Source organism: Desmodus rotundus, chromosome 2, assembly GCF_022682495.2.
Source record: "Desmodus rotundus isolate HL8 chromosome 2, HLdesRot8A.1, whole genome shotgun sequence".
Classification (NCBI taxonomy): Eukaryota; Metazoa; Chordata; class Mammalia; order Chiroptera; family Phyllostomidae; genus Desmodus; species Desmodus rotundus.
Window position 1 is genome coordinate 105,420,074 of NC_071388.1, and position 16,641 is coordinate 105,436,714.

The window sequence follows — 16,641 nt, forward strand, 5'->3', positions numbered from 1 at the left end:
CCCAGCACAAATAGCAGCCATCTCAGATTGCTTTACAGCTCAGGCAGGGTACCCTGGACAAAACACAGGTAGGGGCTGATCTTGGCCTGTACCTCCTGGGAAAGCCCAGGGCTAGCACACCCATTGGACAGCTATAGACCACATCGGAGCACCACCACCCTGCCCCTGCACAGCTGATCATCCACAGAGAGCAGAAGTTGGTGGTCAGTGGTCATAGCCAGTCCTTGCAGCTGACTGGCATAGGTAAATCCTTCCCACTGATCTGCCAGCAGCAACCAAGGCTCAACTACAAGAGGAGGTTATACTTAGCACACATGAAGGGTGCACCTCAAGTACCCAGCTTGGGTGATGGGGTCTGTGCCACTGGATACTATAGGACACCTACTACATTAGACCTTCCTGTCAAAACACGGAGTCAAAGCAACTCTTACCTAATATATAGAAGCAAACACAAGGAGGCTGCCAAAATGAGACAAAGAAACATGGCCCAAATGAAAGAAGAGATCAAAACTCCAGAAAAAGAGCTAAATGAAATGGAGACAAGCAATCTATCGGATGCAGAGTTCAAAACACTTTATAAGGATGCTCAAGGAACTTAATGAAGACCTCAGCAGCATAAAAAAAAAAGACCCAGCTAGAAATGAAGGATACACTAATTGAAATAAAGAACAATCTTCAAGGAAACAACAGTAGATTGGATGAAGCCAAGAATCAAATCAAAGATTTGGAACATAAGAAGCAAAAAACAACTACACAAAATAACAAGAAGAAAAAAGAAAAGAAAAAAAATGAGGAAACTATGAACAGCCTCTGGGACAACATTCTCATCATAGGGGTTCCAGAAGGAGAAGAGAAAAAGCAAGAAATTGGAAATGTATCTGAAAAAATAGTGAAAGAAAACTTCCCTAATTTGGTGAAGGAAATAGACATGCACCTAACTCCAGGAAGCACAGAGAGTCCCAATTATCATGGATGCAAAGAGAGCCACTCCACGAAACTTCATAATTAAAAGGCCAAATGTTAAAGATAAAGAGAGATGCACCTGGCTGGTGTGACTCAGTGGATTGAGCACTGACCTACAAGCCAAAGGGGTTGCTGGTTAAATTCCCAATCAGGGCACATACCTGGGTTGCAGGCCATGTCCCCAGTTGGGGGCACACGAGGCAACCACACTGATGTTTCTCTCCCTCTCTTCCTCCCTCCCTTACCCTCTGTCTAAAGATAAATAAAATAAAATCTTTTTAAAAAAGATAGAGGCTTAAAAGCAGTTAGAGAAAAGAAGTTAGTTACCAGATAGTTGCCAGATGTAAGGGGGGAAGGGGAGAATGGGTGAAGAGGTGAGGGGATTAAGAAGAACAAATAGGTAGTTACAGAATAGCCTTGGGAATGTAAAGTACAGTATAGGAAGTAGAGTAGCCGAAGAACATATACACATGACCCATGGACATGAACAATGTTGTGGGGACTAACTGAGGGAGTAGGGGGCACTGGATGGAGAGGGGGAAAGGGAGGGAAATCAGGACACTATAATAGCATAATCAATAAATATAACTTATTTTTAAAAGTAGAAACACATACTCTGGTTTCTCTTCAGATCATATAAATCTTTTGCCTTTTAAAAATTAGAAACACTTAATTCAGATTAGGCCTTAGCTTATATTGGAAAAGTAAAGATTTTCAAACTGAAATACTGTGAATTAAAAAATCATAAATCCAGAAGTTACTGTTAAAAAAGAGTTAAGAAATTCTGTTTTAAATCAATGAGTGAAAGATTTGGAAGAAGATAAGCTGTGATAATAGCAGAAATTGATAATAGCAGAAACAGTAAAAACAAGAATAATCATGAAGATTGTGGCAGGAGTAGAAAAAACAATGAAATAGAAAGTACAGATTTTTTTTTAAAGATTTTATTTATTTATTTTTAGAGAAAGGGGAAGGGAGGGAAGAAAAGAGGGAGAGAAACATCAATGTGTGGTTACCTCTCGCACACCCCCTGCTGGGGACCTGGCCCACAACCCGGGCATGTGCCCTGACTGAAAATCGAACCAGCAACCCTTTGGTTTGCAGGCCAGCACTCAATTCACTGAGCCACACCAGCCAGGGTGGAAGTACAGATATTGAAACTCTAATACTAATAAACTTGAGGGAAAAAATGAACATATAATTTATGAAAAGTTTATATTCTTACAGATATATACTTTAAAACATAGCTTAAAACTTTTATTGTACCAGAAGCCAAAGTCAGGACTTGCTTTTTTTTTTCTTTCTTTTCCCCCAGTAAAAGTGGTAGACTATTTTGTAACTACCAATTTGTACTTAAATACTGTACCTCTTTCACAGGGATATAAACTACAGCATAGGGACTGTAGTCCATATATATGGTGCCAGGTGGGTATTGGAAGATTCGGGGGGGAACACTTTACAAAAAGTACAAAATGTGATTGTTTAACCCCACTATGCTGTATACCTGAAATCAATATAAAACATTGAAAGTAAACTGTAACTGAAAAATTAAAAAATAAAAAATAAATAGAAGTAGTAGATAGCTCTCATCTGTGTTGATTGGAGGTAACCTGGAAGAATTTAGATCAAACATGATTAAAAAAAATAGCTGTTGTCATTATTTTTAGGCTTTATATTTAAAATATAATAAGTGAGAACAGATATTTGATGCTGCTCTTTTTCTTCTCTTTACCTTACCATATTCTTCCTCTGAGAGTCTTTAAAGTTATTTGATCTCTAAATGATTGAGGCGTTATGTATATACAGAAGTATGTGCACAACTTTTATTTTAATGTAGTGCTCAGTTTTACCAGCTTTGTTTGAAAAAACAATATTTTTTAAAGATGCTTTTAGGTCTTTTGGTACTTCTGGCCAATATGGGGGTGTAGGTAGATGCACTTTGCCTCCTCACACAACCAAAAGAAGGACAACAACAAATTTAAAAACAAAAAATAACCAGAACTGTGAGAAAACCAAACTTGGAAGTCCTATAACCAAGTTGTTACAGAAGAAATATTCATCCAGACTGGTAGGGGGGGCAGAGACCAGCAGCCAAGGCAGAGAGGACTTGCAACATAGCAGTGGCTGACTGAGTGGGTGGTTCCACATTTGCATGTAGATAAACCAGGAGGAACAACTGGAGAGAGAGACAGACCACACAACCCAGAGTTCCAGCATGGGGAAATAAAGCCACAAAACCTCTGACTGAAAAGACCTGTAGGTGTTGAGGTGGCAGGAGAAACTCCCAGCCTCACAGGAGAATTCATTGGAGAGACACACAGAGTCCTGGAACGTACACAAAACTGCCTAGCCTGTAATCAGCACCAGAAGGGCCCAGTTTACTTGTGGGTATTGGAGGATGTGACTGCAAGCCAGCCGAGAGCCAAGCAAATGGCATTGTTCCCTCTCGGACCCCTCCTCCACATACAGTGCCACAAAGCATCGACATGGGTTGCCCCACCCTGGCAAATACCTAAGGCTCCCCTCAGGACATAATAGGCGTGCGGAGACAACAAAAATAAGGCCCAAATGAAAGAACAGATCAAAGCTCCAGAAAAAATACAACTAAGTGATGAAGAGATAGCCAGCCTGTCAGATGCACAGTTCAAAACACTGGTAATCAGGGTGCTTACAGAAGTGGTTGAGCATGGTAGCAAATTAGATGAAAAAATGAAGGCTATGCTAACTGAAATAAAGGAAAATGTACAGGGAACCAACAGTGACGGGAAGGAAACTGGGACTCTATAATCAACAGTGTGGACCAGAAGGAAGAAAGAAACATCCAACCAGAAAAGAATGAAGAAACAAGAATTCAGAAAACTGAGGAGAGGCTTAGGAACCTCCAGGACATCTTGAAACGTTCCAACATCCGAGTTATAGGGGTGCCAGAAGGAGAAGAGGAAGAACAAAAACTTGAGAACTTATTTGAACAAATAATGAAGGAGAACTTCCCAATCTGGCAAAGGAAACAGACTTCCAGGAAGTCCAGGAAACTCAGAGAGTCCCAAAGAAGCTGGACCCAAGGAGGAACACACCCAGGCACATCGTAATTACATTAGCCAAGATTTAAAAAAAGGAGAGAATCTTAAAAGCAGCAAGAGGAAAGGAGACAGTTACCTACAAAGGAGTTCCCAGAAGACTACCAGCTGATTTCTCGAAAGAAACCTTACAGGCAAGAAGGGGCTGGAAAGAAGTATTCCAAGTCATAAAAGGCAAGGACCTACATCCAAGATTACTGTATCCAGCAAAGCTATCATTTAGAATGGAAGGGCAGATAAAGTGCTTCCCAGATAAGGTCAAGTTAAAGGAGTTCATCATCACCAAGCCCTTATTATATGAAATATTAAAGGAACTTATTTAAGAAAAAGATGGTCAAAAATACGAACAGTAAAATGACAAGAAACTCACAACTATGAACAACTATGAACAATGGAATCTAAAAAAAAGGGACTAAGCAAACAAGTAGAACAGGAATAGATTCACAGAAACATCACATGGAGGGTTATCAGCAGGGTAGTGGAAGAGGGGAAAATGGAGGAAAATGTACAGGGAATAAGAAGCATAAATGGTAGGTAGAAAATAGAGGGAGGTTAGAAATAGTATAGGAAGTGGAGAAGCCAAAGAACTTATATGTATGACGCATGGACATGAACTAAGTTGGGAGAATGATGGTAGGAGGGGCAGTACAGGGCAGAGGAAAATAAAGGTGAGAGAAAAGTGGGAAAGCTGTAATAGTATAATCAATAAAATATAGTTAAAAAATAAAGATGCTTTTTATAGAAAGATCAGGTTATACTACTGAAGAATCTCACAGGCTAATATAATAAAAAGTTATTGCTTTCATGTATATACAAGGTGGGGCAAAAATAGGTATACCATTCATAAGGAAAATAGTACAATAAATAATAATACAAGAATAAATGGTTTTACCTCCTCAAAACTGTAAATCTACTCTTGCCCCATCTTGTATTTTATGTGTGTGTGTATATATAGTCTTTTATTATGTGCACATACACACAAATGTACTTCATCTGTAAATTTTATAACGTAACCTAGACTTTTCTGTGGAAGAGTTCTACAAATTGATGGATTGTTTTATCCTACTCTGCTTAATTATATCTGGTAACATAAATGAGTTTATTTCAGCTTCCCTTGGAAAAAAGAGCATCACCTAAACTATAGCATATATTTACTTTACCTCCTTAACTAACCAGAAAAGGTATAAACCAGCAGTTTTTATACACATAACTAAATTCTGATTTATACACCTTTCAGTGGCTTAAGAATTAAAGATGCCCATTTTTATAATTAAGTGGGGAGCAAATTTTTCCTTAGAAGGTAGAATGGAAAAGCTAAATATCTTTTAAAGTTCCTGAATGAGGTCTTTAGGGTCCAGTTTTGTGCTTTTACCTAACCTTATGTCTGCATAGATCCTTTATCTCATCTACTCTCATCTTCAGGTTGATGGATATAAATACATATAAATACCAGGCAGTGAGGGGCTTTTTGGGGGGCCGGGGGGATTTGCATTATATGTCACCCCACCTGGACGGAATAATTGAAGTAGGTTTTTTTTTCCAGATGATTTGAGTTTTCAGTATTTATCTTCTTCATTGCAGTAGTGTTTTTTTAGTGTTAATTTACTTTTAAGTGTTTTCATTGAATGTAACTAAAATTAAACTTCAAAGATGACAGCAGAGCTATAAATGTGTTGATACTTTAAGTAAGTCAGTAGAATTTTGTTACCTTGTTTTCTGCTTGAAAAATTATAGTATAATCTTCTTGTCATCCTAGTATGGTAGGTGATGATGAAGATGCATTCAGTGATTCAGAAACCACTGAAGCCCTGACCCCAGATATGTTAGCCAAGAAGTAAGTACTATGACTGTAAAAGCATTTTCACTTATGTTGTTTTTAATAGAGATAAAGGCATTTTACTTGTATGAGTGTACATAAAAAACATGCTAAATTTATCTGGATTTTTCATAATTTTTATAGTCTTGTTTCTAGATTAAAATCAAGGTATGCAGGTGGCAGAAAGATTAGAATATCAGTCTAGTACTCAGATTGTGGTTTTTTGTTTTTTTTTAAATGTCCTGCCTCCTGGGTTTTAAAGATGAAAGTGGAAAAGGCAAAAATAAGTTAATTCCTAAAGAAAAGCTCTACTTCCTTGCAGTCCATTGATTTGTCACCCTTCACTCTTCTTGTTTATTGGTTTCTACATCCATGCCCATACTCTTGCTTTTTATTTTCCTCATCAGATTATAGCTAGTATATTAGTGATTTTTAGATGTGTTTATGAGACTCAAAGTTGAAGAGGTCACTCAGCTAATAAAAGAGTATCACAGTGTTGATTTCTTTGTAAATGATTGTTTAGATTAGCTGCTGCTGCAGGCTCGGAGCCAAAGTATCAGGTTCATGAACAAGAAAGCAGTGGAGATGAAGACAGTGACCTTTCACCTGAAGAACAAGGTAGTTTATTACCTTTTATGCTTTTAGCATTATGTTAATAATTTTTGCTGAAATAAACCCATCATTTAGGAGATTATGAAATGGTTTTCCTTTTTGCAAAGTGAGAGATTAGGTAGCAACCTTTTAAAATTCAGATTCTACTTATGTGGGTTTATCATAAAACAGCCTTTTCCCCTCTCACAATATTACCATCTTTAAAGTAATTATTGGCATTCTTTTGTACTTTTTTTAGTGCTTGACATAGAGTACTCAGTAATTATTTACTAAATTAATGCTTTTAGAGTCATTGAATGTTTGAATGGTTTTAAAGTAGATAGAAATAAAAGCTAATTTCCCAGTCGCTTGTGCTTTTCCCATCAAACAAAAAAAAAAAAACAGTAGTGACATAGGAAAGGAGATAGAGATAGCCTCTCAACAAGGATGGAAAAAGCTCTTGTAGCCAGTACAGCATATATGTAGTTAAGGCATTGCTACTTACTCATTGTTTCTGTTTTTGCAAGTAACAAAGTGTGGAGAGAAGGAAGATATTTCACCTTGTTGCTTTTTATATTTTTTGAACCATGTGAATGTATAATATTCTTAAGAATTAAAAATTATTTATTTAATTTATTTTTAATTATTTTTAAAAGGAAAATAACAAGCCTATGTATAAAGGGGAAAAAAGAGGCAAGAAAAACACACCCTTACAGAAAAAGAAAAAGAAAGAAAAGAGAGTAGTATGGAATTTATAACTTTGAAATGGGGACTACCTATATTGTAAAAGAAATTCAGAATCTTTGTCATATGTAGCTGCTAAGGTAGAATTTGCTATTCCTTCCTCTCACCTTTAGAAAATAGCTTATTCAATGAAATTGTGATCTGTAAGCCTAATTGTTGTATAACAGAAATTTTACAGATAGCATAATCTCAAGTTTTATCTCTTCTACCCTCAGTGACTTCCTGACTTATATTTTTCCAAAGTATACCCCAAAAGACCCTAGAAATAGATTTCAAATATAAATTGTTTCTAGATCTTTGTTTCTTCATTATTTTCTAAAAAGATGATCTACTGAGAAGGAATTGATTATTAACCTATATTGACAATTTTCATTAACGAGTTTTTCCTCAAATTGTACTTCTGTGAAGTAGCCAGCAGGGGGAACCATTGACTAGTTACATTTTCACATGCGCAGTTCCTCCTAGTAGTAACTGCTGTGTATATATAGATGTTTGTTGCTTTTAAACAAATTATGTGTATGAAAATCCTTGTTTATTGACAGATATTCCTAGAAAGAAAAAGGTCTTGTAACTGATGGCATAACAATTAAGATATTGGCTATGGCAGATAGATCCAACTCTGTATTCCAGACGTGTCACTTACCCAATTTGCTTAATTTCTCTGAGCCTCCATTTCCTCATTTTTTAATTGGGAGCTATAATAATATTTAGAGTCATGGATAAGTATTAAATTAGATAAAGAATGTAAAACACTTAGCACTGGTTCTTGGCATATTATAAGTTCTCAGTAAATATTAACTTTTAAGGACTTTAAAATAATTGGTATATTCATTATTTTGTAAAATAGTAAAAGAAAATATAAAAATGATAATTCACTTGTCTAGTATAGTAGATTATTATTATAGCTGGGCCTGAAACCTGAATGACCTCATACTCTGTGCAATATGTTGCTCTACCATACAAGGATTGTAAATAAAATGAATACATTCAGTGTTTTTAAATTACATAATTTTGAGTAGTTCAAAACTAGACTGTATCTATAACAAACAAAACTAAGTTTAATATCTCTTAGAATTAAAAAGAAATAATTTTTTAAGACTATAAATATAATTCACAAAAAAATACTGTCATATCAACTCCTAGGAATAAGAAACTATATAGTAAAAGTGTCATGGTACATTTCTATCCTTTCAGATCAACAGAGATTAAAAAGAATGATATATCTCCTTTGGTGTGAATGTAGAGAAATAGTTTACTCATATACTATTAGTGGACATGAAAAATGGTTTGACTTTTCTGGAGTACAGTATGGCAATATATAAGCCAAAAACTTTGTTAAAAAATATATTCTTTGATCTAGTAACTCAGTTTCCCAGGGTTTATTTTGATGTTTTGAAAACATTTTTAACCAGATACCACTTAATGTATACATACACATAAAATTATAAAAATTTCACTAAAGAGCATTCACCTTTACTATATGTGATATGTGTTGATTCTGTTTTACTCCATTTTTTCTTAAAGCTGGCTGTGACTCACTAAAGAGTCATGAGGCACAGTTTGAAAAAACACTAGTTAATATTAAAAAAATAGTAGAACAAATGCACAAAAATGTATGTGTATTACATCATAAAAACATTAAGATAATAAAGAGAGAAATCAGGAATCTTTAACTAAGAATATGGGATAAAATTATAGTCATTTAATCTTTATAACCATTTAAAAATTACATAAATTTGCTGTGTACATGGCAGAATTTTACTATCTTTATATATTTCATTGTCTAAGCACACGGAATTAAATTATAACTCAGTACTTTGTAACCATTTAAAAATTGTAAATCTGCTATGTACATGGCAGAATTTCACTGTCTTTATATACTTTATTATTTAAACTCTGCATCATTTTAGGGTTGAAAGAAAAGATCACTGTTACAGTTTCACCAGGCACTAGGCATAAACTAAGACTTCCCTGGACATACTGGGATTTTATGATCATCCTAATGGAAAGAAAAACAGCGTATATAATAGTATATGACTGATTTTTATAAAAAATACATTTCTAGGAAAAAGTATAGAGTCATAAAATATTAATGGTGATATCTGAGTGAGGAAATTAAGAGTGATTTTTATTTTTGTTTCTCCCATGAAATTAGTTACTTTGTAATGAGAAAAAGTGTTATTATCTTTTTAATAAATTTATCTGGTATTGGAGGCAATTAGAACCTTTTGTATATTTTGCCTTGGACATTATCTGAATACTTAAAGGCATAACTAAAAATTTAGTCATGAGGACTTGGTCTTTTCAATACTCCCTTTTTTCTTTTAAATTTCACTCTTCCTTATAATACTGTACTCTGAAAGAGTAAAACAAATCACAAAAGTAATCTATAAACAGAGGAGAAGAAAGACGCCTGGCAAGATCTTTATGGGATGCTGAAATGGATGTGGGTCTCAGAACTTTCCTGAAAAGTGATTGATGAGTGGTGATGTGAACTTAAACACCTGTTTTAAAACATAGGTATACATAATGATAAAAACTTGCAGTTAGAGGACATTGAGAACATACTTTGAATAGCTGTATTACGAGAGATTTCTAGTTTTATTTCTCTATGCCTTTTTGGTATTGAAGTGTTTTTATGAATACCATAGTAAAACTGTGGTGAATGACTTTCAGTGCTCTCTTGTTTGACAAAATAAATAATTGGCAATTTTGTATCAACCCTCTTTTATGTTTTTTAACTTACTGATCTAAGAAATTTTAAAATCTTAGAATTATTTCTTTATAAGCGGTTGATCTTTAAAATGCTGTCTATTAAGTGTGATCACCTATGTTTATTTGCTAGTTTAGTATTTCTATAGTGAAGAATATAAATGAAAGAATAGTCTAGAATTACTTCACTATTATAACACGTTTTTATTTAAATTACCCTGGGAATGTGATGTTTTAAGCTAGAATGTTTTAAATCATAGCAATTACTTAATTATAAGAATTTTTCTTAATTATAAAAATAGAAAACTTGAAAAATGTTAAAATTATCCCATAGATTCTTAATGCAGAATTAACTACTGTTAATTATTGAGCCTTATTTTTTGTGTGTTTCTGTATGGATGCACATACATGTAGGCTTTATATATAATATTTGTACATAGTATTCATCAGTTTCTGCTCTGTCAATATACACACACACAGTATTATAGCTTGCTTGCTTTCCTATTCAACTCTTTCTGGAAAAACTAATGGCTTTATTCCTATAATCCAATTAAGATGTACTTGAACCATCTAAAACAAAGGTTGACAAACTTTCTGTGTTAAGGGCTAGAAAGTAAATATTTTCAGTTTTGTACATCTCAATGGCTTCTATTGCAACTACTCAACTCTACCTTTGAGCGCAAAAGCGACCTTAAGCATTACAAAAGCAAATGAGCATGACCCTGTTCCCATGATACTTACCAACAAACACAGGCTAGTCCTTGAACTAAAGACTTTCTAAGCCTATTTTTCTGTATTTTATAGAAAAAAAGCGCCAGTTTGAAATGAAAAGGAAACTTCACTACAACGAAGGACTAAATATTAAATTAGCTAGGCAGTTAATTTCAAAAGACCTACACGATGATGAGGAAGATGAAGAAATGTCAGAGACTGCAGCTGGAGAAAATATGAATATGGAAGAATCAAATCAAGGTTAGATGTTTCAGAAATAACCTTGAGACTCTTGTGATCCTTTGTGCCTAAATAATATACTTATTTTGCTGGCATACAAGTATGCCAGAAGTTTCTAAAATTTAAACCCCTGTGGCCAGAGTTGATATAAGACCATATGTTACATTATATTGCTGTGTGTTTTGGCTTATTTGATTTTAAGCAATGATGTTTGTCTTCATGTTAAGCTATATTTGCTTTATATCTTGTTTGCTCTGTCATAATTAAGGTTTAAACTTTTTTAAAGAAACATGCTTTTAATATGGGAAATTTGTTTAACATCCCTTTGGGTGCAAAATATGTCTTTCCACTGTTGATTCTTTTGACTGTTGGATTGGCAGGTTATTTGGCTGATTTTCATTTTATTAAGTCTCAATCTGCCTACCAACTTTATCAATCATAGGAAATAGATTTTACTTATTTATTTTTAATAAACTGTTATTTTGATATTCCAGTGGAGATGTAACTTTATTTGTTGTACCTTGGATGGCTGGGTCTTAGAAAAGTAAATACTTATTGTTGTCTCGGTAAGCTTATATGAAATATGAGTGATTCTGTGATAGAACCTGATGCCTCTGTCTCATTATAATAAAAATATGATTATAGTATTTTTGATATTTCATATTAGGCTTTACCCTTTCATACAGTTTGTTTTATGTAGCACTTCATTTCCATTTTATACACCATAGTCTGTTTCGCTTATATTTCAACTTGAACAAACTTTATTTTGAATAATAATTGTTATATGTCTCTTCTTTTAAAATTTATTATCCATTTTTAGTTGACCTATTTCCTAATTAGTCTTTGTTTCCCATTTACCTATATCTTGGTGATTTATTTTGATGTATTCAAAAATGAATGTTTCTTTGGTTTTAAGTTTTTATCAGATTCTACTCGTACTTTCAGTATCAGTTCTTAATGACTCTGAGGTCTTTGGGCTGGGTAGCTAAGTTGGTTAGAGCTTCATTACTTATGCCAAGGTTGCAGGTTCCAGCTCCGGTCAGGGCACATACAGGAATCAACCCAAGAATGCATCAATAAGTAGAACAACAAATCAGTGTTTCTCTCCCTCCCTCCCTCCCTTTCTCTCTCTCTCTTTTTCCCCCATCCCTTTTACCCTCTCCCCCTCTGTATCCCTCTCTCTCTCTCTCTCTCCCTCCCCCCTCTCCCTGTCTATCCCCCTCTTTCTCCCACCTTCCTCTCTTACCCCCCTTCCTCTCTCTCTAAAAATAAATAAATAAAATTTGAAAGTCTTAAATGACTCTGGCCAAGCCCTGGAAATACTTCTCTTATTCACCACTGGAAATTTGCACCAGCAACTCTGTGCCATAGGTTAAAGGGCTTTCGTTTTTCAACCCACAGCTTTTGAAAAGAACTCTGGCCTTCTGTCTATCTCTACTTGTAAGACATTAGATTTCACACATTTAGTACATAATTTTTTTTTGTTTAAAGATAATGATTAAAATTTGCATTAGTTCTCAGTGCAGTGATTTTTCTTCAGTGAAGATGAAGTACTCCTTACATAGGAGTATATTCTACTTAGCTTCTAAAGTCCATAAGGATAGAAAAGACTGCATAATAAGGCACAGGGAAGAAAGTGCCCTATATATTCTCTACTCTTTATGGTTCTTTAAAAAAAAATCTTACCAGCTTTTAAAATCTCCAAATTTTATGGAACGCATTATTTTTTTAGCATTGTTCCTCTCCTTCCTCTTCCCTGACCTGTTTTATTTGTTTTTATAAAAAGAAAAGTATGTTTAGACTCTGAGGAAATACTTAATAATTTTCATACCGTAAATGTAAACCTTAATATAGCTTTGGATATTTGAGTTGTAATAAATTCTGCTATCCACCTGTGATTTATTCACAGAAATGTTCCATCTGAAACCTATTGTTCCTGTCACCAAATAGACACTCCAGTTCTGCTCTTTAGAATATTTAGGGGATATGCCGGATTCTTTCATATCAGCCTAATTTGCCTGCATGAAATACACCCTATTTGTTTTTTAGATCTTTATATTTGTTTACCATCAATGGCAGTAGAAAGGAACTTTAGCTCAGGGAAGTTTCAAGGTTGGCAATACACAACAAATTATGCTGATTTTTTTTTCTTTTATCTTTGCAGGATCTGCTACAGGTGACCAACTGCAAAACAAATCACAGAGTTCATAGAAGAGATTTGTTCAACACTGTAATTGTGGGATACAAACCCTGTTACTCTATGATACTGCTTCTTGTTCTCTACACTCATGACTTAGTACCAAAATGCGTACCACTTATTATATGTTGCCAAGAATTAAATAACTTTAGAGACTGATTAGACTGAAACTGCTTAATTGATACATTAATTGTGCCTAGTACTTCACAAATACAGCATAATAGCATCAGTCCAAAACTGCAAGTCACTGGTAAGAACACTGGTTAATTTGTATAAGATGTTATATATAGCTTTTTATGCTTTAGAAGTTAAACAGTATCTTGGGGAGGAGATCTAATTTATTTTCTTCACTTCTAGATGTGATAACTCATAAAACTTTTTTTAATCAAAATCCAATTGTAACAGATTGTGTAGGCTGATAAACACTCAGTCTGAAAAGTTTTTTAACATACATCTCAACTTGGTTTGCCTGTTTAATTGAAAAGGAGTATAAGAGTTAGCATTTTCTGCCCTACTACCTTTAAATTACTTTTGAATTTCTTTATGTTTACAAGGAAAGGATTAAACTTTTTCTCACCAAAATTAGTTTTATTCACAAATAAATGATCAGGTTAAACTCGCATTAACATCTGCTCTTGTTCTGTTTATTTGATTGGCAGACTTCAGAACAGTTTTTTAAATAAATATAATTCTAATACAGCCTTAGCATTCCCTTTATATGCCTCTCCTAACCACCTGCCTTTGTTTCCTACTCCTTTCTACACATATGCACACAGTAATCCTTTACCTTTATAAAGGATCATAAAGATTGTTATGACGTTAGGAACTCTTGCTACAAAAATGAAAATCTCTTTTTGACTGTCAGTGATGATTTTTTTCTTCTAATACATGGAGAAAATAGATTTAATAGCAGCAGTTCTATAGACAGGAAACGTGATTCAACTGCAGAATTTCTACATCACTCTGATTTACAGCTTGCTAATTAAATTGCTATTACTAGTTTATAGTTTGATTTAAATAGACCTTAGAAAACAGCAGCAGTTTTTTTCATGATGAGAGAGTTGTGTGTAACTGTGATATGATAATAATTCCTAAATCTACAGTCAGAAGTAATCCTGAACAGTTTTTAACTTAAAAACTTTAATCTCTGCTTTAAGGGAATATGATAATATATGTACTATGACAAATGTACTTTATTCTTCTAGCACAGTAAAGTTGAGATATTTTTCCCCCTGAAATGAAATGCATGCCCTGACTGGTTTGGCTCAATTGGTGGGGTGTAGTCCCACAGTACAAAAGGTTACAGGCTCATTCCCAGTCAGGGCACATGCCTAGGTTGCAGGTTCAGTCCCTGGTCAGGGCACTTACTAGAGGCAAACAATTGATGTTTCTCTCCTTACTGATGTTTCTCTCCCTCTCTTCCTCCCTTCCCCTCTCTCAAATAAATAAATAAACAAATATTTTTTTAAAAAGAAATGAAATGCAGTTCCTGTGTATCTTGGTTTAGTGATAGTTTCATTTTTAGTCAATTATTTGTATCTTAATTTTTTGGTTGGTACCCAAAGAATCCATTATATGAACAGACTTTCTAAGTGATTTCTATATATTGTATATATAAAATGGCTTGTATTGAACAGCGTATCTTCCACTTACAAGTTTATGGAAATATCAATATGTCAAAATAAATAAAAAGAGAAATCTTTGCTTTTAAAAGAATATTTTTATTATTTTGAATGACTTTTAAAAAAAATGGGATCCAAAGCACTTACGAACTGCAGGTATAGTATTCTGACTATATACCGTGTTAGCTATTAATACCACAAAGCAGTGTTTATTTATCTTTGCCTTTCGAATTTAGAATGTTAAAGTTTTCTTACCTGTTTAAACCTATTTAGGGGGATTTATGCTTATATGTATGTTTGTACATACATTCATGCACACCAACCTCTGTTTTGGGTTTTCTCACTTTGAGTTCTTAGAAAGTATCTACACACTCTTTGTAGAAAAGTCTGCTATACAGTAAAGAAAAGGTAAGCCCTTTTAAAACTGCTTCTTTTAATGTTTTCTACAATTTCCTAAAACTTCAGTCACAGAAAAACTCATTTCTCATTTTAAGAAGTATAGTTATCCCTGGCGAGTAAGTCATGGCAAATAGCATGCCCAGTAGGATTTTAGGTAGTAGAATGTAACTAAGTAAAACTTCTCATCGAGTCATGAGTTACTAATTAACATGGTATTGGATTATATTAAAAAAGCCTTTATGATTCAAGTTACATTTTTCTTTGAAGAAAGTTACCTGTCAATATTCAGTTCTAGCCAAGGTAGATTTTTCATTCAACTTTTTAATCGTTATCACTTCCTCTGCATAATTCTTGTGGTCCCGCCATTTCTGTTCATTTGTTTTTTAGTCTGAAATTCAGCAGTGATGTTCTCTAAAACCTAATAATAAAATGAAAATAAATAGATTGTTAAGAATAAATTAAAGATTAAAGTGAAGTGCCATTTATCACTAGACTTTTGTTTACATTTTTCCCTTTAAATTGGTACACTGAACATATTGTAATAAAATATGGTGATGTGACAGTTGCCTGTCTGTGGATTCTACTTTCTTGCTACCCAGCTATCTTAGGATCATGTTCCATTGGCCAAGTATTCTGGATACCAGAGGAAGATCTTGGACTACATTGTGATAGGATAGTTTGTTGAGTTGTGATAGAAATAATAGCAAGAGATACAGGACTTCCAGTCAAGATGGAGGTATAGGTGGACATGCTTCGCCTCCTAGCACAACCATTGGAAGAATTACAGCCATCCCTGGCTGCTATGGCTCAGTGGATTAAATGCCAGCCAGTGAACCAAAGGGTCACCAGTTTGATTCCCAGTCAGGGCACAAACCTGGCTTGCAGGCCAGGTCCCCAGATGGGGGCATGCGATAGGCAACCAGACATTGATGTTTCTCTCCCTCTCTTTCTCCCTCCCTTCCCTTCTCTCTAAAAATAAAAATCTTTAAAAAATACAACCAGATCCCAAAAACAACACCCAGAATCATCATAAAATTGAGCTGTAGTTAATTCCGACAACCAAGGATTTAAAGAAGCCACATTTATCCAGATGGGTAGAAGGGGTGGAGTCGCAGAGACAGGGCTGAGAGGTGATGTGTGGACAAGCGGTGGAGGTGGCAGTGATGGAACAGATAGCCCCACATGCACTCATCATGATAAAAATTGTGAAGGAGCCCTGGCTGGTGAGGCTCAGTGGATTGAGTGCTGGCCTGTGAACCAAAGGGTCTCTGGTTCAATTCCCAGTCAGGACACATGCCTCGGTTGCAGGCCAGGTCAGGTACCCGGTAGGGGGCATGTGAGAGGCAACCACACATTGATGTTTCCCTTCTCTCCCTCCCTTCCCCTCTAAAACTTTTTTTTTTAATTGTGAAGGATGCCCTGAGAGCATGTGGTCCCAGGCCAGGCTGCACAACCCAGAGTTGCAGCACCGGTACAATAACATTACTTCTGGTGTAAAAACCAGTGGGGGTTAAGGCGGCAAAGGAAACTGCCAGATTTTCACCTAATAAAAGGCCCATGTGAACTTAG

General features: G+C 34.9%; 1 protein-coding gene and 1 pseudogene across 2 annotated transcripts in view; both read left to right on the top strand.

The window, feature by feature from the left end:
- PPP1R2 (protein phosphatase 1 regulatory inhibitor subunit 2) overlaps positions 1 to 15,637 on the top strand; it is a 29,604-nt gene extending 13,967 nt beyond the window's left edge. For both annotated transcript variants that reach the window (XM_024578050.3, XM_053918504.1), the window contains 4 exons: positions 5,797 to 5,874; positions 6,380 to 6,474; positions 10,708 to 10,875; positions 13,019 to 15,637. In XM_024578050.3, the coding sequence (XP_024433818.1) occupies positions 5,797 to 5,874; positions 6,380 to 6,474; positions 10,708 to 10,875; positions 13,019 to 13,065 (388 nt within the window). In that variant the 3' untranslated portion in view covers positions 13,066 to 15,637. The remainder of the gene's footprint in view (positions 1 to 5,796; positions 5,875 to 6,379; positions 6,475 to 10,707; positions 10,876 to 13,018) is intronic.
- Positions 6,855 to 6,963, top strand: LOC112320739 (U6atac minor spliceosomal RNA; annotated as a pseudogene).
- Positions 15,638 to 16,641: the final 1,004 nt, after the last annotated feature.